We start from the raw sequence: 23,645 nt of genomic DNA on the forward strand, positions 1-23,645 counted from the left end.
ATTTAATATGTAATTGTATATACGTAAAAAATGCATTTACATTATTCATTTATTTCTCGTTTGTATTGTATATATTTTCAACTGCCCGCTGCAAAACTAAACGTAATTTGGGAGGGAGAACTGAGATATTTCTTTACCTAAGCGCTAAACACAAAAAATTTTCGTTTTACTGAATTGACAAGGACCTGTGGGACGACATGGACGCAGATATAGTGCATGTGCATAAACCTTGAGGATTGGGGGATCTCCCAAAACGGTGGCAACTGGCCAGAGAAGAAACAAAATAATGTACACAAAAACTGAAAGCCGGTAACTCGAACATTTGGATGCCGCTCGAAGATTGCTGCTCGTAAAGCTTTGTATATATTGTATTTAAATATATATATATGTATATATATATATATATGTGTGGGGTGTGGCTTGATGGCGACCTACTGTGCTAGCGTGCCCATGGGATCCCAGGCGGGCAGGACGATCGGATCCATGTCGAACACGCGCAGCACATCCTCGGGCACATACTTCTTGTCCACGACTACCTCGAATCCAAACTCCCTGAACCAGTCGGCGTTCATCACCAGATAACCCTTCTCGCCACGATCCTCGCCCCACGAGTTCTCCACCCGCAGTTTCTGGGCAACGCCGCTCTTCTGCAATTCAAATTGTTGATTAACGAGCTTATTACATGCTGGATTAGTGGTACTCACATCCACGGAGACGGCGGTGAAAACCATAGCATGGGTCATGGCCGATTCGCCGAAAATCAGGCGGTCCGCCTTGGAGAATGTCGTTTGTATGTCGATGTCGAAGACCAGCTTGAAATCGTGGCTATAACAATAATCAATAGTTAATAAAGCAATTACTATTGCTCCAAGGCACATAAACAGCTCGTAGACACTCACACGTCCACATCCTCGATGCCCTGCTTGGAGGCGAATCGCTTGCTGACCTCGCAGCCAAACCAAACGGCCTCGCCGGCCTTCAGCGACTTGGTGACAACGGCCAGGAGCAGCTCCACGGACTGATTGTTATATAGAACGGGGCGCCCGCCAACCACGTTGCCCAGACAGTCGACGGTGTATGCCTGATCATAGCTACTAGTCGGCCGAGGGTCGGTGACCAGGCACACCTTGTCCTCCACGTTGAAATGCGGCTTTACATAACGTTCATAGAACTCCAACGAGCTGACGGGACCGATGGACTGATAGTTCTTGCTCTTGTCATAGTACTCCCAGGTGAAGGTCTCCGAAGGAATGCCAAGGCAAATGCCCACCACCTTGTAGATCTCGGCCATTTGCTCCTGGATCTTGCAGGCGATCTCCTCCTCCGTGGGATTCTGGTCCAGCAGCACGCGCAAATTGCGGGCATACTCCCGTAGCTAAAATAGATAGTTGACACATAGACTTGGTTGGTAAACAATCAAAACACTCAAACAGAAATCGATTGCCTCACCTTGCTCTTCAGTATGGCGTTCATTCGTATGCTGGACTCACAGCTGAAGCTCTCGGGGAAGCATTTCTTTGGCATGAGGCCGTGTTTGGTTATCAGATTGACCAGCATGTCCCACTGGCCGCCATCGGAGGTGGGATCGAGGAGCAGGAAGGACACCAGACGACCATCCACCTTCTCGCCGCGCTGTGCCGTCTTTACGATATTGTTGAGGAAGTAGTTGCAACGCTCGATCTTGTCCCAGTAGAAGAGGAAGGCTTGCGAGAACTCGAACTCGTCCAGATTGTAGTTCTTCATGAATGGCAGGCGGATGCAGTTGAGGGCCGCAAACAGCCAACAGCGGCCGGAGCTTCTTTGATTGGTCACCGGCTTACCCTCCGTTTCCACCTTATAGTTGAACACATGATTGGTGGTCTCCAGGGCCTTCCTGGACAGGCACACATCGAAGGGATCCACGCGGGAGCAGACGTTCTGCGCCAGCAGATTCTTCGGTTCGCTGTAGAAGTTTTTGCGCCATTTTTCCAACAATGGATTGGTGATCGCACTGGTCTCTTCGATCCTGTGCGTCGAGTTCTTACCGCTATTAGCACTATTGTTGTTACCGGCGCCTCCGCCTGCACCGCCGCCAGATACGCTGTTGTTGTCAGCTGCAAGTAAATGGGATTGGCAACGTTCGCCGGATATTGTGTGAGTTCGAATGGATTCGGTTGAATAGTACATCGCTGGCTCCTGCTGCTGCCGCATCTTGACTAGATTTGTATTCAGATTCGAATTTTGATTTTGATTTCGATACGTATACGTATTTGGATCTTGAGTCAGTTTCGGGGAATTGATCTTGATCTTCGTCACAGCCCGCCTCACCGACCAAACTGGAGGATCGGGTTACCCAGAAAAGAAACCGAAAGCGATAATTTTGTGGTGACGGTGCAGGTAAAATAGGAGAAAACTACGGTGATTTCTGCCAATAGCGGAACATTAAACAAATAACAAAGCAATTTTGATAGCAAAAACCGGAGTTACGCGATTGTTAGAATTTTTAAATGTGGTGATTCATAGTAATATCTGGGCATAGATATTTGTTGTTAGAAAAAAAAAAGACAAAAGTGAAATAAATGATGGGAAAAGAAAGGCTATCTGTGATTGCTTATTTTCATGCAAAAAATCTTTCCTTTTTAATAATGTCATTAATTATTAGAATTTGCAGTTCAATAACATCTACGCCAGCAATTTAAACAACAAACACAGCTGGGCTGTTGAAAATTTAAATTGGCAATTAAATTGGTCGGCAGTGCCATATTTTCTCTATGGTACCGATGTTTTTTCCGTTAAAATAAAAACAATTCAAATGTTTTATGAGTTCTGTAGCATGATTGCGGGCAAGGAGATTGGATGTGATAACAAAATTCTAAGATAATGGTTCCAAATTTTCCAGAACTTTATGCCATTATAATTTGTGGTAAAGTATACGACGTTTATATCCTTATTACCCAAAGCTTTATTTTCGGCTTACAGATAAAAGTGCGACTAATCCTGATAATCCCGATAAGCAAAAATAGATAGACTTGGCATATACAAACGGTATCTGAAAGATGCAAGGCTATTCTACAGATCCAAAATAGAATGCTTGTGACGCAATCTGTTGAAAATCGGACAAAGATTGGGCATTACTTGCATTATTTTCAACTTGGCCAACTTCCGGCCCTGACGCCCAAAGGAAATGTGGGCGTGGCACAAATTCACAAAGACAAAAGTGCAATGAGGTGGGGCAAAAAGTAGCAGAACCAAAAAGAACAGCTGCGTTGCGGGGCCATTAACAATGGCATAGCCATTATGCACTTTAGATTCCGCATCTCTTTCACTCATCTCTTTCGCTATTTACTCAATGTGCTTTGTGTTTATTATTTATCTACATATGTACATACACTTTCAGGTATTTGAAAAAAATGTGTGCATGTGTGCAAGTGCATGCGTGTGAGTGTGGGTGATGCTGATAAGCGAAGCTGACGGGTTAAAAGCCGTCAAGAAATGCCTATTTAAACCGTTACGTGCGAAAGAGAGGGCGATGCCATTAAGCAAAACCAGTTTAACGGGACTCGCACACACATAACACACACACGCACACTAAGTACATACATATGTAGCGGGTGGGGAGCGATGGAACGAAGGAAAACGAAGAAGGAAGAAAAGGCGAAGAGAGAGGGCAGGCAAAGTGCCGTTTTAACAGCTTTCGCGGAAAGCCGGCACAAAAACAATCTAAACAAACCAGAAAGACAAAAAAAAACAAAAACCTGTTTGTCCAGTTTGGCAAACCAAAAGCGGGGAGAAAAAAAAACAAACAAAAATTTGGGTGAAATTTTACTTTCGTCTGGTTTTAATTTGTTTTTTTGCTGGGCGTCAGCAAAACTTCCATCTCTCTCCCTCTTCCTCCCTCTTCAACACACACAGGCACGCTACAGCAACAACAAATAAAGAATGTAGCCGGAAATTAGTTTCACTTAAAGATTTTTTAAGTGAATTTTACTCCAAGTAACTGATTTTTGTTCATGACCTGTCGTTTCGTTCATTAACTTACACATATTTAATGTTTTTTTCTTCTTTCTTATGTGGCTTTACACTTGTTTTGATTTTCTAAGGTCACTTTGAATTCTGATCGACCGTGATTTGGGTGTCCTTCAGTTTTCCGAACTCCTGGAAACTTCTGACTACTGCAATCGTTTTTTGCGCAATTTGGTTAATTTTATCTAATTTGATTTTATTTTGGTTTGATGTGAAGTGTTTTTTTGTTCCTAGCAGTATGACCGTGTAATAATTCATGTTTTATACCATCCGGCTTAAAAAAATACTTTCAATACCACATATACCAATATACCAAAAACGATAAGGCAATAACATACCAATTTCTTTAAATTGCTCAACAAACATTAGCATTGTTTTTAAACTCCTATTTTCATAAATGTTCTAAAAGTATAAGCGTATTATTAATTAAGAAACATAGCTGTAACTGTTATATCCATTGGTTGGTCTGGCAGCCCCGTTGGGCACTAGGCCTACAAAAAACCCACATGGCAACGCCCCAATCAGCTGGATCTTTTGCCGCCGCGCTCTTCTCTTCGGAAAACGTTGTGATGCAATTTTGTTGTTTTCAGGCCTAAAAGTGAAAGTTACCACTGATAAGGTGCAGTTGATCGAGACTGCAACGTGAAATCGGTCTGTGGCGACCCCGAACCGTGTCAGCCAGGCGACGAGGCAACCGCTTGAACCATCCCCCAAAAGCATCAGCAGTTCAATCTGCATTCCAAAGGGCGGTCGCACATGGAGCGCAGGGTCAAAGCCGCGCCAGAAAACCAAAACCAAGATAGCACCAGTCGATGAGCAGGCATTGTGGACTGGGCGCGGAGGCCTAACCTCAAAGCACGAACGCAATCCGCAGCATCGGCACAAAGATAATCCTTGCTGTTCACTTCATTCCCATTTTCGATTCCGAAGGATTCACAAGATCCACGGCGGAATCATACTAACCGCAGGATGCACCGTGTCATGCCGGCATCCTGGACAAGCGGGGGCAGCCTGCTGCCCTTCCGCGTTTCCACCACCACAAAGGTGGGATAATTTACCATAAGTACACAGACTTTTCACTGATCACCCTCCAAATCCCTAACCAGGTTCTGCTCTTCTCACTGACCGCTGGCGTGGCTCTGATGAGCGTACTCTCCCGATTTCTGCGACGTCGCAAGCCTCCGCGTCCGCCTCGTCGGGCCAGAAAGTACACTGGTCGGCGTAACCGCAACAGCATGCGCAGTCCGAACGACCTTATCTCAATAGCCGGATCAAAGGCCTCGGCAAGATCGAGCAGTCCAGTGGGCTCCACACTGGCCTACTCGGATCGCATGTCCATGGCCTCCGGCTCGATTGGCGTTGTACAAAATGCCGGTCCTGGCAGCTCGGTAGTCACCCAACTGACGGCCCAACAGTTGGGTATGATGGGCATGGAGGCACTGGACACAGTGATCAACTTTTGGGAAGATGCCCTGGCGGCACACTATTCGCCCGGCGGATTGCCCGCCCTGTTGACCACGGCGGAGGACTCCGAGTTCTGTCGTGAGATCCAAAACCTGCTGGAGATGGCCTATACACTGCAGGAGCAGAGCGAACTGCTCTTCCTGGATCAGCGCTCGGTGCTGTTCCGCGAGGAGCATTCCATTGACGAGGCCCAAGAGGAGGCGGGCGAGACAGAAGACGATCGTTGGTCGCGCAAGTCTGGCAGCGTCCTCAGTCGAGCTGGTTCCGATCCGAACTTTGATTCCGCGGAAAGCTTTGCTTCCGCTCTCGACCAGGTGGCGGATCTGCGGGAGTTCGACGGCTTTATCGAGACCTCGTACGAAGAGTATCCGTTATTCCAGAGTGCCCTGAAGCACCACGATGAGTACACGGTGCCGTGTCGCACCATTCGGGCGGAGTTGATGCACTGCAGCACCGATACCGAATACCTGGCTAAGCTGCACTGCGTTCGGCTAGCCTTTCAGTTCCTGTTCAAGGATCCCGCGGTGGGCCAGTGGATCTGCGATGCTGGCCGGCAGATTCTAACCGATTTGCTTTGTCTGGGCGATAAGGATACCAAGGAGTTTCTTGTCGGCTACGAGGACATGGTGAACTATCTGCATGACAGCAACAACTGGCCATGCATCCAAGTAGAGCTGGAGCAGCGCAATGTCAAGGCGATGACCTTCTACGACATCTGTTTGGACTTCATCATCCTGGATTCGTTCAAGGATCTAGATGCCCCGCCAGCCAGCGTCACAGCGGTGGTCCAAAATCGCTGGCTATCCAACGGATTCAAAGAGACGGTGGGTAAACTCACCTGAGTTCGGGGCTAAATGTTGATCCCTATGGTCTTTTATTTTCAGGCATTAACCACAGCCGTTTGGTCGGTGCTGAAGGCAAAGAAGCGGATGCTAAAGTTCCCCAACGGGTTCATGTCTCACTTTTACGTGATATCCGAGCAGATATCACCGCTAATGGCCTGGGGCTTCTTTGGACCCAATGAGAACCTGCGCGACATCTGCCACTACTTCCGGGAACAGTTGCTCGCCTTTCTGGGCGACATCTTCAGCTTCCAAAAGAGCCGCTTCACGACCATCGAGGAATTCTCGCAGGATGTGCTGCAGCACATGCAGACGCGCGTCAACAACATTGGCGTGAAGTTTAGCCAGTAATTGGCGTTAGCCTTCTATCCATACTTCTTGGACTCCCCTCTTTATATTTTTAACAAAACCGTTTTGTTCGGTAGTTTCCCTAAGAAATGCAAATCCAATTATTGACTAATTTTAATGCCACATGCATCCAGCCACACTACACAAAATCCACGCATCGTCATTGTATGAATAAGCTGCATTTAAGTCGCCAAAACATTTGTAAAATAAAACTGTTTACCGCTCCGAGCGAAAATCCAGCTGCAATGCCTCCAATTGCATGGGTGAAGTGGATCTAGGTGACAGACACGCTGCATACCCTGTTATACTATGTTTTTCAGTCAAAACAGACAGCCACGCACAAAATAAGATACTTAAGTCGAGAATCAGACATGAACTAGTTATTTTTATAACATTAAGAGCATTGGAAGGAGTTGACTGTTTTGTTAAAATCTTTCTGAAATGTAAAACTTGAATGATATATCTGAGATTATGGATATTATGTACTCATACTGTTTAAATGTTGTTTAAAAACAAAGCAACCCTTCATTGTCAACCAAACATTGTCGAATCAGTTAAAATACTTTTATCCGACTAACGACCAATCGTTCCTTCGAGTGATGAATCTTGAAATTTTATTAGCATCTTTGATTTTTGTAAACTTTGAATTATGTGAAATATAGTGGTCAGATGCAAAGTAAAGAAAGTGCCGTAGCCCATTACTCCAGCTATAAAGGGTATCAGTAGAGCGAGAAGTGGGGTGCCTTCGTGAATTCCTGTTCCTGCCCAGCTCTGCCGAGATTCAAAAATAGTTGAATACGAACCTCCAAAATTAAGGTTTGGAGAAGAACCCATTTCGTCACCGTATCAATAAAAAATGCACATAGGCTTTATGTAATTTGATTTTTATTCAAACAATTTGCTTTCATTTGGTTGGTTGGTTTTTATTTTCTCATTTTGCTTGTTTGTCGTTTATTTGAGTGTTGACTGCAGTTCAGGAAAGGCATTTTAACGTTCCTCGAAACTAGGGGCTAAACGTTAAACTAAATACATCAAATGAGTTGTTTTCGGTTATGCTTCTCTCTGTGTGTCTGTGTGTGGGCTTTTGTTAAATATTGAATACCAAAAGCTCAGTTTCGAAATCGCCAGTTTTGGTGTTCCAAAACTGGGGTTTTCAAAAAGAGTTTCGCAGTAGTAGCCCTGGTACATCGAGATGTGAAGCTGCGGCAAACAATCTCAAAACCAAAGTAAACGCTCCTCCATCTCCATACCACTATTCACTTCTCCATATATTCTTTTTTTCGTGTATAAATCGAACTTTTAGGTTTTTTTTTGCGTTTTGCTTGCAACTTATGTACTTAGAATTAGTTTCAGGGATTAGGGAAAACTATAATTCTTAGCGGATATACGTGTTAGCCAGTTAGTTGGTAATTGATTTATCATACGATAGTACTAATTATTCCGATTCACGCCCTATTATAGACTTTTTTGTAGACTCGCCCACCTGAATCCCCCACCATGGAGATAATGGTGGATTTTCGAGGGCTAGCACGTTTTGGTAAGGTAATTTCATCTTGCTTTTCGTATTGGATGCGGTACCTTTAAGGTCCGCTCTGGCCTGACTTGATCTCCATCACTGCTAGCAAATCTTAGTCTTCACTTAGGAGCTAATAAATAAATGTTTCTTGGTTTTGTTTTCCATGTTTTTGTTGTTCTTGTTTTCTTGTTTTTTTTTTTGTGTGTTTGTGTTTAGAATTTTTCAGCTTGCTTTAAATGTTTCCGTTTTGTTCTCTGCTTAGTGCAAAGCTAACTCGCCATTATCAGTTATTTATTTATTATGTTTGTATATAATTAATTGTTGGTATAATGCAGTCTTTACGGCAAAACAAAAACAGAATTATGCTATTTGATTTCTCAATTTGTTTTCACTTAGTTATCATCGATACTTGCATCATTATCATTATCGTTTCATTGTTCTCATTAAATACATAATAATCAAAAATATATCTGTATACTATATTAATATTAAGTTTTGCTTTTTCAAAGTTCTTGAAACCAAATACACTTATTTAGGCCTTTCGATCTATTTGTCCGTCTGTCCGTTTGTCCGTCCGTTGGTTGCTGTTGTTGCTCTAACAAAAAAAGTGTTGAAAGTACAAGGTTGAAGTGAAGCAATTTGCAGTCGTGTTTTAAGAGAATACTACTTCGCATTCAAATGGTTTTGCTTAAATTTCAATAATTCTTGAATCTTTCGAAGGCAGTTAGACGTGAAGACATTACACTATTGTTGGTTTCTTGCTTTCGTTTTGTTTTGTGATTTTGTTAACAACTATTTAATGTACACTTAGATTACAATTATGTTCTCGTTAGGTTCCTTTAGATTTGATTTTTTTTTTTGTTTCATTTTCTGTTTTAGATTGCTATATGCGTTTTGGCTTACATTTAGTATTCAGTGTGTCAGCTAACTTAGGTCTAAGGCTTAGTGGCTAGTTAATTTTGCAATTGTAACACGTTCGGGTCTTCATCGACCTATTCACATATTCGCATACACAAAAAATACATTTCGGCTCCGATCTGTTCAATATCCTTCGCTTTCTCTATACCTAAACCTATCTCTTTCCTTTCCGCGCTAGTTATTTGTTCCCTAAAGGCATTTTCATTTCTCGATTTTGTTTATGCAAATCAAGTACAAAAAAAAAACAAAAAAAAATAAAAAACAAAAAATAGAACAAAGAATGTCGAGGGAAAGAAATGTTGATATTTCTCACTAATATGTAATTCCCCTTTTAGCTATTTTGATTATGCATAAGTTGAACGATATGAAAGTTGGTTTCATGTTAAGCACAAATGAAAATTGAACTTGATGTACGAATGAGGCAATTCACGCTTAATTGGAAAACATCGATTTTGGGCGTATGTACAATGATTTTGGGTTCGGTGCGGTTCTGGTCTGGAAGTACTATTTCAATGATTGTACAATTGGCTATCGTATCTCATTTTGTTTTCCTATTTATGGGTGAAGGCACGCCAAAACATCTAGAGTTTGTTATTTTATGTTTAACGTGAGTATTTCTTTCTTTAGATTTTACCTCTTTTACAACGAAAACATTGTATTATTGCTTATGATTCGTTCGTTCGTTCGTTCATTTGTTTGTTTGTTTCTTTCTTTGTTTGGATGCCTTAATATTATGTATATGTATACGTATGCTTGTGTTCAATGTGTGTGTGAGTGTGTTTGTGTATGCGTATGCTTCGTTAAGTTAACTAAAATATTTACTTTCTGATTTTAACAACACAGGAACAAGTTTGTAAATCTACGCTTAAGTTGCATCCCCTACTAACTCATAAAACTAAAGCGAAATACAAAATGATACATTACTATGTATGTTAGGTATACGCCTGGTAATAGTAATAAGCCGCGCATAAACCGACTATATTGAATAAACCCTCTTCTTGCCTATCCTACTTCAATGTTCTTTGTCATCATCATACAAGAGTTCATTCAGTTTCATCAGTTCATCGAGTTTCTGCGCAACCCAAAAACTGCCAGCACAAATCAAAACATAATTACTTGCTGTTTTTTCAGTTTTGTTATAATTGGTGAGAAGTGACCAGATATAGGTATTTGTGTGTGTGTGTGTATGTGTGATTTATATTAATATAATCGTATTCAATGTTTGTTTTGCTTGTTATGCTCCACACAAAGCGCTTATGTATATTACTTAGTATGTAGAACTTAGAGCGAAAACGAAAAAAAAATGATATGAAAATACAAGACATTAATCAGTTGTTTTTCAAATAATTGATAACTATCCTAGTGTTTCTTTCTCTGGTCTCCTCCTCGTGTTTTACTTGAGAATTTTGGTTTGCTTGGGCAGAACTGAATTTGAGTTCAGCAAAAAAAAAAAAAGAACATGCAAGGAAGCATGCGATCCGCCCGGACAACTTGCTCGTATCGTCACCTTCCTGTCCTAGTGATTATGTTATGTAGTTGTATGTGGGATTTACAGTATTTGTTTTGGCGGTGTGTTCTTGCTTCCACAGATGATAATTGCGATCAATGATGATTCATGGTGACTCCAAGTAATCCACAGATTTTGGTTATATACGTAAAACGCTGGCATACGTATTCATAACTCGTACTTCGCTGTCGGTTTTAAGTCTAAACTTAAGTTTACGTTGTGGTAAGCTCTCTGTTTACCATACAGATGTCTTTGAGGTTTCTGGGATACTTCGGGGTCGAACTCATCTATATGCTATCTCTGCTAGTTTGTTTCTGGTGTGCTCGCTTAACTTACAAAGTAGTTTAAACGTAAATCTGCAAGGAAATGTGCGCATTTTAGAATACCGATTTCCAAAAAATAAAATAAAACAATGACGACTCACCTTATATGGTAAATATTTGGCTCTTGATTTTGTTGTTGCTGCGGTGTTTTGTTGGTATTGCTTGCGAACTTCTGATTCGCTTTGGATTCAAGTGCTTGTCGTGTTCTTCTTGCTTCCATACCTTCCTTTTTTGTTTTCGCTTCGGTGTCCGGGTTTCCTCGAGTTTGGTTTAAATGCGGCATACACACAAAAAACAAATGTGATGAAAAATGACTTAAACAAATAACCAACATATTCGGGGAAAAGCTCGTGGGGTTTTGTGAGTGTGGCGTGTTTGTTGTTTGCGTTTTCATCGATTCATCATTTTAGTTGAAATGTTTTGGCACGGACAGCGCTAACTTAAAAGTGCATGTCCAATTCGTTGCTCTCTTCCTCGATCAAGTCGTCCACATTGAACTCGCTGGGCGAGAAACTGGTCTGACGCAGCTTTTGCTGCTGCTGTTGCTGCATGTGGACAAGTTGCTGCTGGTGTAGGATTAGACTGTTGGAGGCAATGCGTGTGCCCGTCACCATGCATGTTGGCACCTTGGCGCCGCGCATACGAGCATTGGCCAATGCGGCCGTCTTGAGAGGATTACGCAGGGGGTTCGCCTGGGGGGCGAACGAAGATGTGGCTGATGCTGAGGATGACGAGGCGTTGATGGTGCCCGTGGTGCCAGGATCATTGTAACGTGGACGCTTGTTCTGCAGCTTGGTGGCCCAGCATTCGGTTGCCCGACGACGGGCATTGGCACAGATATTATCTCCGGATGAGGACGAGGAGGAGGTGGAAGGAGCTGCAGCCGCCGACGAGGTGGAAGCCGGATTGACCTTCTCCCCATGAAAAGGTATGTGGCGGCGCTCATCCTGGGTCTGCTTCATCATCTGGTGATAGTTAACTATCTGTTTCAGACGGGGCATACTATCAATTGTGCTGGACAAAATGCCCGCAGATGCTGATTTAGAGTGCGCCGCTGTTGTGTTAATAAAGATATTATCCTGGGCAGACGTCTTGTTATCTGCTAAGACATTCTTCTCGAGCTCGTTGGGGTCACCGCCGCCTTGTAGACGCTGCTTTTGACGCAGATGCTGTAGCTCCTCCGCCGATCGCTTCTTGCGGAAATCGAAGACCAGAGGATATATGTGCTGGATAGCCGATTCAACATGGCTTACGCTAGCCGCTAAATATGAAGACCAACATCAGAATTAGTAACATTATCCTGTTCAACAATAACAACACTACTCACCAGTAACTGTTACGCTGCCGGTGGAGAAGATCTTCAGGGTGGCCTTTGGGTCAGGGTCGCGCATCTTGTAAGTCACACCAGGGTGCAACTCAGGCTCGTAGCTGGCGTTCTCGCGATGCCGCTCCGAGAAGTTAACGATCTTGATGGCCCACGGCATGCTGCAGGTGCCCAGCACGTTGACAATGCGAAAGTTGAGGAAACGAGTGGGAAATCCCAGTTTTCCAAGGCATCTGGCATAGCGGCGTGCAGCAACCTTGGCCTAAAAAACATGAGATCATTACTAATGAGCTTACAAAGATGACCGTTTTAGTGCTAAAGCATACCATTGCCTCGGAAGTAGCACCAGTACATGTAATCCTTCCCGACGACCAAATCGAGGCCGTAGTGTATGGATGACGGAGCTTCATTGTCACCATTCCATTTTCGCGACGGTACTCCACATTCGATCCCTGCAACGCAATATCGCGCAGCTTCAGGTGACAGCCGACGCTAAACGAGCAGACCACATTGTTTATCACAATGTCCAGCTCGGGCTCATCATCGGAGCCATTGCCTTCGTTGGCCGCGTTGGTCAGTGCCATTGGCTGCTGATCCCCACTGGATTTGGCATTGTTGCTGCTCTCCTCTCCATCTCCATCGCCGTCGCCCTCGCCCTCGCCCTCGTCATCGCCCTCGTCATCAATCACAGTTACCGGCTGCATGCCCTCCTCCTCCAATAGCTCCGTTTTGGCTGTGAGCAAGCCATTGCCATTGGTGGCGACAGTCTGCAACGCACCCTTGTTATCGCTGCTAGTAAGGAACATACTTTTGTTGCCGTTCGCCAGCACAATGGTATCCCCGTTGGCCAGTTTCCTCTGCAGACTGGGTCCGCCAGCCGTTTGCACTTTGCTGAATTGCGAAAAATAGCGAACGGTACCGGCGGCTGAGGTTGTGCCGGCTGAACCGCCGACCACCGGTCCGCTGATTTTTCCGGTGGTTGCCACTCCCGCCATTTGGCGATTGGCCATGAATGTGGAGGAAGGCGTTAGGTAAACACGGGGGGCATTTGCCAGGACCGCCGAGGATACGACGCCGCCGGCGGCCACTACACCCACTCCGGATCCGCTGCTGGCCGCCTTAAGGCCGCCGTTTAAGTTGGCCACCGGTATGCTGACCATATCGTTTTGCATCAGCTCGTGCTTGCGCTGTGGCTGTGTATTGTAGGGCCGATTCTCCTGCTGCTGGCGCTGCCTGAGCTTCTCCAGCTGCTTAATCTTGATCAGATATTGCTCGCGCTGCAGACGCAACTGACGTTTACAGTCCTCCCTCTGTCTCTCCAAGTTTCGTTCGTATTCCAGTCGCTTTTGCTCCTCTTGCTGGCGCAATTGACGTTCGCGCTCTACTTGATCCTGCTGCCAACGGTGCTGCTCCTTCTGTTGCCGCACTTTTTCTTGAACAAACAATCTCTGTTGCTCAAGCAGGAGGCTCTTCCGCTGTCGCTGCTCTTCCAGTTCTTGCAACTCTTCCAATTGTTCCTGTTGCTGCTGCTGTTGCAAAAGTTGTTCCTGTTGCAAAAGTTGTTCCTGTTGCAAGTGTTGTTCCTGTTGCAAGTGTTGTTCCTGTTGCAAGTGTTCCTGCTTTTGTTGTTGCAATTGTTGCTGATGCTCTTGTTGCAATTTTTGCTGATGTTCTTCCTCTGGTTGCTTCTGCTGCTCTTGGTTAATGATATCAAAATAGCTTTGTAGGTCTTCCAGTTTGTCGGCTCCAAATGTCATATAGAGCAGTAGTTTAACGTCCAATTCTGTTAGATCATCCCCCAAAGGATTCGATACAAATTTGAGCACCTCCCTTTTCCCTAAGTAGAAGAGGGGTTCGTCTTCCTCCTCACAAATTTGATCGTTATTCTCAGGAGCTGGAGCTGGATCTTGATTGGCTCCGCCTTCAGGAGTTAAATCTTGATCGGCTCCGCCTTCAGGAGCTGGATCTTGATCGGCTCCGCCTTCAGGAGCTGGATCTTGATCGGCTCTGGCTTTAGGAGCTGGATCTTGATGGGCTCCGCCGCCTTTAGGATATTTATCCTGCGCAGGTTCCTCAGAATGTGAAGCTCCTGGTCCTCCTTCTGATTCAGAATCAGAATCTGAATCTGAATCCGAATCCGAATCTGAATCCGAATCTGAATTTGAATTTGAATCTGAATCCGAATCTGTATCGTCAGACTCTTCGCTTTCCGTGTCTTCACGTTCCTCCTCCGATTGGTCTCTCTCACTTTGCAATGTTGGTTTTTTCAATTTCTTTGGTTCCGTGCTATTATTTCCCTTTATGGGGATATCATCCTCAAATTCTGAAAGTGAATAGTGTTCTGATAGTGTCTCTTCTTCCTCAACGTCCAATAATGGTTTTTTGGATTTATTAGAACCCCAGCGACCTAGCAATTTGCGTTTTCTTTGCTGTTTGCCTTGCTGCTCGTCCTGTCTATATTTTTGTTCGTCTTCGCTATCCTCCGAAGGCTTCTGTTGCTTGTCGTCGATTTCTTCCTCGCGTTCGGAAACACTTACTCGATTGCACGATATCCACCCAGTAACTGGATCGACTCTGTCTTCTGTATCCAAAGAACTCGATTCCGCTTCTGAAACTACTCGCGAATCGTCGTCAGAGCTTTGTCCTCCCGTTGAAGACGATTCTGAAGATGTACTTGATATTTCGTTGTCGCTATCGGATTCCGATTCTCGATTTGGCTGATAACCGTAAAATGTGACCCGATTTCTAGCGAAATATGCTTCTTCCTCAGAATCTGAATACTGGTACTGGCGATTCAAGTCCACAATATAACCGCCACGTTGAGCTTCTTCCTGCGGCTCTCCTTCCGATAGAGGTAATCGTGAATCGGAAAGTGCTGGTGAATGACCGTATACACCTGGTCGTATTGCCTCGTCCTCACTACTATCGGGAAAGGTACTCCACCGCAAAAACCTTCCTTCTGGGCCACTGTCATATCCCCTGTAAAAATTATCGCGTTGGGAATTACGTCTGATCTCTACGGAATAATCAGAATCTGCACGCCTGAAAGGAACATCCCTTGATTCTTGCTGCCACCGTTCGTCCTCGCTATCAGAGCCACTTATTAAACGCTCTGCGCCTGATGGAAAGAATTTTGTTAACAAAACTTATAAAATTTTGGTATTTTAGTTAGTTTTACCTCTATTATTGCGAGTATACCAGTCCGACTTGTTACCGCTACTGTTGGCTTCGTTCTCCTGTACTTCTTCTGCTGGGGCAGCTCCGACAGGATATTCCGGTCCTTGCTCACAATATTCGATTACGTTTGAATTGGGAGATTGATTCGGCGATTGCAAATTGTTCTCATCCGAATCTTCGTTTAATCCCTGAGAGTCTGCCTCCCCAGAAACTAAAATATCTGTATTTCTCTCGTCAGTTCCTACGGGATCCTCCGGATACGGATCCGGATCCGAATCCTCGTTTCTCGAGTCCCTAGCTGGAGGGGATTCTTCAAATTCTCGATTCGGGGGAGTATTCCCCTGACCGATGCTTTTATTTCTACAGTTGTTTTAGGGAAACGATGTTAAATTATAGTTCATTGAGGATTTTTGCTGTGTGTGTGGCTCTTTATATCTACTGTATTTTGTTTATAGTATTTTTTCCTCAGTTAGCCTACTTACACACTGCCCATCAAATATTTCTTGTTATGTTTCGGTTTTCTTGATAGGATTCTTGCTCTGTCTTGTCTTTCTAGCGTCTAAATTGTATTTAATTGTATATAAGGCTAAAGGTGATTCTTTCTTGGTGTTGTATTACAAATTCATTCCTTTGTTTCGCTTGTGTGTGTGGATGTGTGTATGTGGGTTTTAGAATTAATGTTTTTAGTTTTCTAGTTGTTTGGGTTTGCGGGTTCTCTAATTCTATCTACTCTGTTTATGATTATGTCTAGTCTTCCGTTCTTTTCTCCTGGTTAAATTAGCTTGTAGTTTTTAGTTGTTCCGTGTAGCAGTCTGCAAGTAGAAGAGAATATGAATGTTGACATTTGGGAAAATGGGAAAATATGAATAAATTGAATGTGTCTGGCTGCAAATTGCCTTGATTAAATCAAATGCATTTAATATTGGTTTGGTATCAATTAATTAATTGTCACTATTAAATTACATTTTTTCCTTTATATCAACCCAAACATCGTCAACCGACACAAGTGAAGGGTATGGGTCTAACCCTTTGGGGGTTTTTACCATGGGATATTATTAGTTGCTCCTGTCATGACTCACGAAGACTCACGATACAAAAAAAAAGGGGGTTCCACCCAAAAACAATACGCCTTACATTACGTTTTATAAATGAAAAAATTTAATTTCAAATTGGGCGTGCCGCCCTACTATAAAGTGTATGGCATTTCCTCATTTTTTTTTTTTTTTTTTGAATGACGTAAAACTAAGATTGTTTAAGCAATATTGCATTTTTACAGAAGACTCCACTAAACTCGCATGGCACTGTTAACGGGAGCTGCGATTTACAGAGAGCACTAACAGTGAGTTAACAGTCCTTTTTATTAGGATCGCCTAAGTGCGCTGACCTTAACATAGATTTTCGCATGCCTGCCGAGAAGATGGACGAAGAAGGGGCGAAGAGAACGAAAAGGCGACACCAAAAGAGGAAGAGAAGAAGGGGGTGTATATGAGTGTGTGGCTGTGTATGCAGTACTTCTAGGTCAAGGACGCGCTCGCAAAAGTGGAGCAATCTGTCAATTGAGTGCGACGTCGGTGCAAAAACAACAGCAACAGTGGCGAAAATAATAGAAGTAACAAGAAAATCAAGCAGCAGAAACAACAAGAACAATAGTTATGCGCCAACATTGATTGTTTGTATCCCGCTCGCACCCGCTGGGTGGCAAATGCAGCACCGCGCTTATTTTCGGAGCAAAGTGCAAATTGCCATAAATTACAATAGAGAGCGCTTATGAGAATGGAAATATGTATGTGCATACATGCATATCTACAGTAAATATTCCTTAAGGAATATATGTATGTACAATAGCCTTGTCTACTCATTATAGAGAGGCACCACTGTTTGTTTAGTCAAATTTCACAATGCTTAGCTGTATCCAGTTAAAAATTCCGTTTTGATAAATGCCGGGTGCCGGATGTAGATTTAACCCCAATACCCCCTCCACTACAATCCGATTACATACAAATATATTATTATAAATCATAAATATATATGTAGACGTATAAAACATTCACTTGGACTTGCATTCCAAGGAAATTAACCTATGTACATATATAAAACGGAAAAAGCAAAATGTGTGGGTGTTTTGGTTTCTGTTTGGATGACCTACAAAAAGCGAATTGATGCTATGTAAAAAGCCCACACTTTTCTCTGGATAATCAGTTTACACCTAAAACGATCGCTATTAGTTTTTAATTCACTTTTATTCGAGCAACGGGAACAGACAAATATGAAGTCCGTATTTTATTTAGTTTCACAGTAACTTCTATTATTTTTATATTTTGTTTGTATGCACTTTGAAAGCGTTCCGTATTTCGCGTACCTGTTTAAGAGTTACAAACAGTTCTTGTTGCATTTTCATTCACCAATTTTCAAAAATCAATCGTGATTAACCAGTTATTGATATTGATAACGATTGATCGTTTTGGATTACTCACCTTAATTATTTGAATGGTTTTTTTTCCTTTTTTACGCTTTCTTAGTTGTCGACGCTGGTAATCTCGACCTCAGAGCCTGTAGCGAAAAGAGGGGAACGGCGTTTAGTGGGTGTGGCAGAAAATCGGGAGAAAAAAACTAAACAATGCTGAGCAAAACAGCTGATCAAAGACAAAGGCACAGCAAATAGCCAAAGAAGCAAAAGGAGAGTAGGCAGGAATGAAAAATTTGTTCCAGGTGTGCTGAAGATACAAATTAACATTTGCATGTATGTACTACTTGCCTGCGCACTCTGGGTCACGATATCAGCACCGTTAACACAAGTTTTCGATCAAAAGAATATTCGTTTTCAAATAAATGTTTGTTTTTTTTAAGGTTTTTTTTTGTTCCTTTTTTTGCTCTCCTTTTTTTGCTCCATACAGCTCAACCGATGTAGTTCAACTGATTTTGTTTAACTGACTTGACCAGGTCTCAAATGAAATGTCATGAATTAAGACTAATAGAAAAGTCAAAGGCAACATGATGGACATTTTTGAGTTTTTGGGAATTTTGATCTAGTAGCCTGTTTTTCAGTTTGCCAATGGGGAAATCAGTTTTCTGCTAGAGATTCGCATCAGAACCGGTTTCCGTCCATGGTCTGTTGCACTACTGTTGTGACCGCTGCTGTTTTTTGTATCTGAAAACCAGAGGGGAGCTACAAAATGAGTGCACTCAGTCGACAACGTATGACTCAATATGATAAACAGAAAAAAATAGGAATATAATAATTTCTAGAGTACGTGCTAGTATTGAAAACGCGCGACATGCTCCATTCTAGATATTCAAGAATGTCCCATGGGGAAAAGGGCAATAACAGTAAATATAAAAGACAACCCCGAAAATTTTGGTCGCCCCTAAGTCATTGAACTGGTATATTCTTTTTTGCCAAGTGCCTAACCTTCTCCCCTTTTCTTTTAAGCACTCCTTTTCATGAAAGCAGAAGAGACACCAAGAAGAAGAAAGCGACGAAGCAGACAAGTAACAAAATCCAAGTCGATGACATGTCCTACACAAAAAAAAAGAGATGAGCAACTATGGGATTGCAGACGGTTATTTTCAAGAGGTGGAGCGCGGGGGTAGAGAACTGGAGAATCGCTGGGTGTTTTGGTTTCTGTTTGGATGACCTACAAAAAGCGAATTGATGCTATGTAAAAAGCCCACACTTTTCTCTGAATAATCAGTTTGCACCTAAAACGATTACTATTAGTTTTTAATTCACATTTAACAGGGCCGTTAATTTGAAGAATACATTTATTCGGGCGAAAGGAACAGAAAAATATGAAGTCCGTATTTTTTTTAGTTTCACAGTAACTTCTATTCATTTTATATTTTGTCTGTATGCACTTTGAAAGCGTTCAGTATTTCGCGTACCTGTTTAAGAGTTACAAACAGTTCTTGTTGCATTAGAGACAGATCATCTTTGAAATGGATTGTCTGATTTTCATTCACCAATTTTCAAAAAATCTACATCTTTTAGCAAAGGATCACAGTTGATTCGCGTAGCCACTCGCCGTTATTTTCTGTAAATCGTAATCAGCAAACGAAACGAAGCAAAACAAAAGAAATGGGAAACGTCACTTGCACCCACACAATTGCTGCGTGCGCGCGTGCGTGCGTGTGTGTGCGCACTCACATGACGTCGACATTTGACAGTTTGTTTTGCTTTTTTTGACATTTCCCGCGCTCTTCGCTCTTTCCGCTCTCACTGTCTCTCTGTCTCTCTTTTCGCCAATTACCACTCTCCTCTTCTATTGCCATGTACGATGACTATTTTTAACAGCACGGCAACAGAGACGCAAGAACTAAAAAGAGGGTCAAAAATAGGAAGCAATAAAAGCGAAATGAAATGCACAATAAATGCAAATGCCGCTCATTGCCTGAATTTCAATAAAGAACGAAGAATAGCATCATGGCTGCGCCCAACCAAAAGAAAATGCGAAAAATGTGCAAAAATATTTGATCGAAATCAAATTTAAACTCAGTCTAACACACACACAAACGAACACAAGCGTAAGCACAGAGAGAAATGAAATTAATTTTAAAATGAAATTAAATTTACACAAAAACTGCCCCTAGATATAAGCAAGTAACAATAACAAAAAACGGTAAAATTTCAGTTCATTAACCCAAAACGAAAATGAAAACGAGAACAGACTGCAATGTGTGAATTGAAGGAAGAGTAGTAGCGGAAGGGGTGGGGGAGGTAAGAGAGAGAGGGTGAGCACCAGATAAAACAAAAGGCATTATACTAAGAAAAATAACCAACAAAAAACACAAAAACAGTGAGCACACGGCAAACAAGAAACAAAATAAAGAGAACCGCAAAATTCAGGTTCAAGGCCAAGCAACAATTGACGAGGTGCCATTTTGGCTTGAATATTACTTCTCGTTATTATTTTATAAACCTATGACGGCTAACCTTGATTTTAGTACGGTGCCCACCCGAAACAACAAGCTGTGCACTTTGCTATTTCAATAAAATATTTTCGACTTAACGAGTGTGGACTGTGCCCACATGACATTTATGTACATCATTTCGGCAGGGAATTAAAAACCGATTGGAAATTGTATGCCTAGTTGGTGTTCCACGCTTTTGTGCTATCTAGCACATCAAATTTGAAACAGTCTCGAATGATTTACCATATTTCCCACGATTCCGGGAATATGTATATTCGCTCCTTTTTTTGCCGCCCCATATTCCGCCCACAAAATTCGGAGCTATCCAATTTCACTGGAACTCATTCAAGAATCGAGAATGGAAGGGTTTCGAAATGTGAGCTATGTACGTGTCTGACAAGAGAGGAATCATAAACTACAATAAAATATGCAAACGAGCGCACTCAAGTACATACATACATATACACCACAATTTCCCATTTATTGTACGTATTTATTTATTTCCGTTCCACATTTGATGGGCATATCAGTTGAAGATACATATGTATGTATGTATATATGTAAAAACGGGGAGAGCAATGTTAATCTGTATTTCTTTTGATCGCCGCACAAGGCATTTACATGTTAATACGTTAAATAACGTATAAATTGTTTTTGTATCGTTATTTCAAATTATTTTGATTTTAGGAAACGATGCTCATAGAAGGATGCACTTCCAATGTGACCGCACATAGTAATCACAATCATCCGGCGGATATAACAAGTGCAGCCGCACATGTTTATGCGTGCCACCGCTCACGTTCGTTTTCATGCCCCCATGGTGAAGGGGGGCTGTGTGCGAGTTGGGGAGGGTGTGGTGGCTCAGCACTCGTTTCGCTTCCTCTCCAGAAAATTCGCAAAGCGGAGCGTTATGTGAATCATGATGAAGCAGTAACAACACTAACAACTGTATTTCACCATCGCTGCAAGCGACAGCTCAGTTTTACCGTTACAGTAGGACAGTGCTGTTTGGGCTTACAGTGGAATCCTTTACGTTACCAAACAAAGCCAATTCTTAATCAAAGTAGTAATAATATTATTAATCTTTCGATTCGTTTTGCGATTCTATAGGTGCGATTAAGTTAACACTCAGCAGAAACTCAGTTACAGTGACCCAAATTCGCTGTTACAATGGCTACGCCAAAAAAGTATCAGCCAATCGACGAAAAATGACCCTGTTCAATAAACGTACATACATATAACCAAAAATGGTAGCAACAATCTTTTTTATATTTTTTTGTAATACGTTTTTCTGACATCTTGGCTGTTCGTAACAAAGTAGTGGAGCAGGGGGCCAGAAGAGCATGTGTCCGTCGCAAACATGCAAAATGTAAAAATAAAACCAGGACGCAGTTGTTCAATGTTGACGTCAGTCACGGGGTTATGAGTGTATTTTTTTTTAAATTGATTAAAACAATTGAATCTAAACTTTTAAATCATGCGTCAAGTTGATTCACTAAATTTCGTTTAATTTTATGTTGAGAGTTAGTCACGCTCTTATATAGTCACACGTTATCGATAAGGATAAGTCGTAGAAGAATCTGCAAAATGGCAAAACAGATGCTTGACAAACTTGCGAAATTTTGAAATCATTCATTGGTTTCTATTTAATAAAATAAAGTTTGCAATAACTAAGGCAATCCTTGTTCATTTAACATAGAAGATGTCTGTAACAATTTTCCGTCTGCTAATTTAGCAGTCACGTTTACCAATTACAGCATCTATGTACTTTAGCAGATTTTAACTTTGGGTGCACATGGTAACCGAATAAGTCATGCAAGAAAAACCAGTTAGGGAAATAGAGAAGAGAGGGGCCGCTTTGCTATTTGTCTATTTTTTGTTTCTTTTAGAGAGACGACCGGCTTTGGGGCTTCGTCATCAATTCTTCGCATTACTCAGAGAAAAACTTTTTGCACGTGTTTCGTCGGTCGAGTGGTTAGCAGACGCGATTAACCAGTTAACATTTACGATTAACATTGCACTTGACATTGGTATCGATAACGATTGATCGTTTTGGATTACTCACCTTAATTATTTGAATGGTTTTTTTTCCTTTTTTTACGCTTTCTTGGTTGTCGTCGACGCTGGTAATCTCGACCTCAGAGCCTGTAACGAAAAGAGGCAAACGGGGTTTAGTGGGTGTGGCAGAAAATCGGGTGAAAAAAACTAAACAATACTGAGCAAAACAGCTGATCAAAGACAAAGGCACAGCAAAAACCAAAGAAGCAAAAGGAGAGTAGGCAGGAATGAAAAATTTGTTCCAGGTGTGCTGAAGATACAAATTAACATTTGCATGTATGTACTACTTGCCTGCGCACTCTGGGTCACGATATCAGCACCGTTAACACAATCCGATCAAAAAGAATATTTGTTTTCAAATAAATGTTTGCTTTTTTTAAAGGTTTTTTTTTTGCTTCGTACAGCTAAACCGATGTAGTTCAGCTGATTTTGTTTAACTGACTTGACCAGGTCTCAAATGAAATGTCATGAATTAAGACTAATAGAAAAATCAAAGGCAACTTTATGCGCTTTTTTTGAGTTTTTGGGAATTTTGATCTAGTAGCCTGTTTTTCAGTTTGCCAATGGGGAAATCAGTTTTCTGCCAGAGATTCGCATCAGAACCGGTTTCCTTCCATGGTCTGTTGCACTACTGTTGTGACCGCTGCTGTTTTTTGTATCTGAAACCCAGAGGGGAGCTACAAAATGGGTTGACAATTGGCTGGGACAGTGAAACAGAAACAGAAACATCCACATTCAAAAACCAAAACCAGAAGAGCGGAAATGCTGCGTGCACGAGAAATCAACGAGCTCTACAAAAATCCCATTACCAAGATAGAAAAACAAACACCCCATGTACATACATACAAACATCACGACTCTACATATATGTATGTACATACTTGTATAAACTATTATATGCTTAACTGCATGAATACATAATTTGTTCTGTGCACTCAGCGTATGACTCAATATGACACAATAAACAGAAAAAAATAGGAATATAATAATTTCTGGAGAGTACGTGCCAGTATTGAAAACGCGCGACATGCTCCATTCTAGATATTCAAGAATGTCCCATGGGGAAAAGGGCAATAACAGAAAATATAAAAGACAACCCCGAAAATGTTGGTCGCCCCTAAGTCATTGAACTGGTATATTCTTTTTTGCCAAGTTCCTAACCTTCTTCCCTTTTCTTTTGAGCACTCCTTTTCATGAAAGCAGAAGAGACGCCAAGAAGAAGAAAGCGACGAAGCAGACAAGTAACAAAAACCAAGTC

The 23,645-nt window shown here is 42.1% G+C and overlaps 3 protein-coding genes and 1 long non-coding RNA gene across 5 annotated transcripts; 2 read left to right on the forward strand and 2 right to left on the reverse strand.

Annotated features, from left to right (window-relative positions):
- Positions 1–305: 305 nt before the first annotated feature.
- On the reverse strand, positions 306–4,283 carry LOC6549706 (bleomycin hydrolase). Of its 2 annotated transcripts, none has more exons than XM_001977412.3 (5): positions 4,019–4,283; positions 1,450–2,093; positions 900–1,375; positions 705–825; positions 306–647 (listed from the first exon to the last, which is right to left on the reverse strand). In XM_001977412.3, exons 1-5 carry the CDS (start codon positions 4,020–4,022, stop codon positions 432–434), a joined length of 1,461 nt encoding a protein of 486 aa, XP_001977448.1. In that variant the 5' UTR covers positions 4,023–4,283; the 3' UTR covers positions 306–431. The 2 variants fall into 2 exon arrangements, with proteins under 2 accessions (XP_001977448.1, XP_015010829.1); XM_015155343.2 differs by having other exon boundaries at positions 1,450–2,315; positions 4,019–4,099.
- Positions 3,491–6,895, forward strand: LOC6549663 (mitoguardin). The gene is made up of 3 exons (XM_001977413.3): positions 3,491–5,046; positions 5,109–6,290; positions 6,351–6,895. Exons 1-3 carry the CDS (start codon positions 4,972–4,974, stop codon positions 6,657–6,659), a joined length of 1,566 nt encoding a protein of 521 aa, XP_001977449.1. The 5' UTR covers positions 3,491–4,971; the 3' UTR covers positions 6,660–6,895.
- A 1,298-nt stretch (positions 6,896–8,193) lies between these two features.
- On the reverse strand, positions 8,194–15,792 carry LOC6549664 (the record flags this gene model as incomplete). Its single annotated transcript, XM_026981930.1, has 5 exons — positions 8,194–10,953; positions 11,022–12,181; positions 12,248–12,506; positions 12,571–15,362; positions 15,423–15,792. Coding segments are annotated over 4 exons (4,242 nt in total), but the record flags the coding sequence as incomplete, so codon positions are not given.
- A 2,805-nt stretch (positions 15,793–18,597) lies between these two features.
- Positions 18,598–19,129, forward strand: LOC113564490. Its single transcript, XR_003408043.1, has 2 exons — positions 18,598–18,748; positions 18,852–19,129. It is a non-coding gene; the product is annotated as an uncharacterized LOC113564490 (long non-coding RNA).
- Positions 19,130–23,645: the final 4,516 nt, after the last annotated feature.

This window comes from Drosophila erecta, unplaced genomic scaffold, assembly GCF_003286155.1.
Source record: "Drosophila erecta strain 14021-0224.00,06,07 unplaced genomic scaffold, DereRS2 tig00000126-arrow-pilon, whole genome shotgun sequence".
In the NCBI taxonomy this organism is placed as follows: domain Eukaryota; kingdom Metazoa; phylum Arthropoda; class Insecta; order Diptera; family Drosophilidae; genus Drosophila; species Drosophila erecta.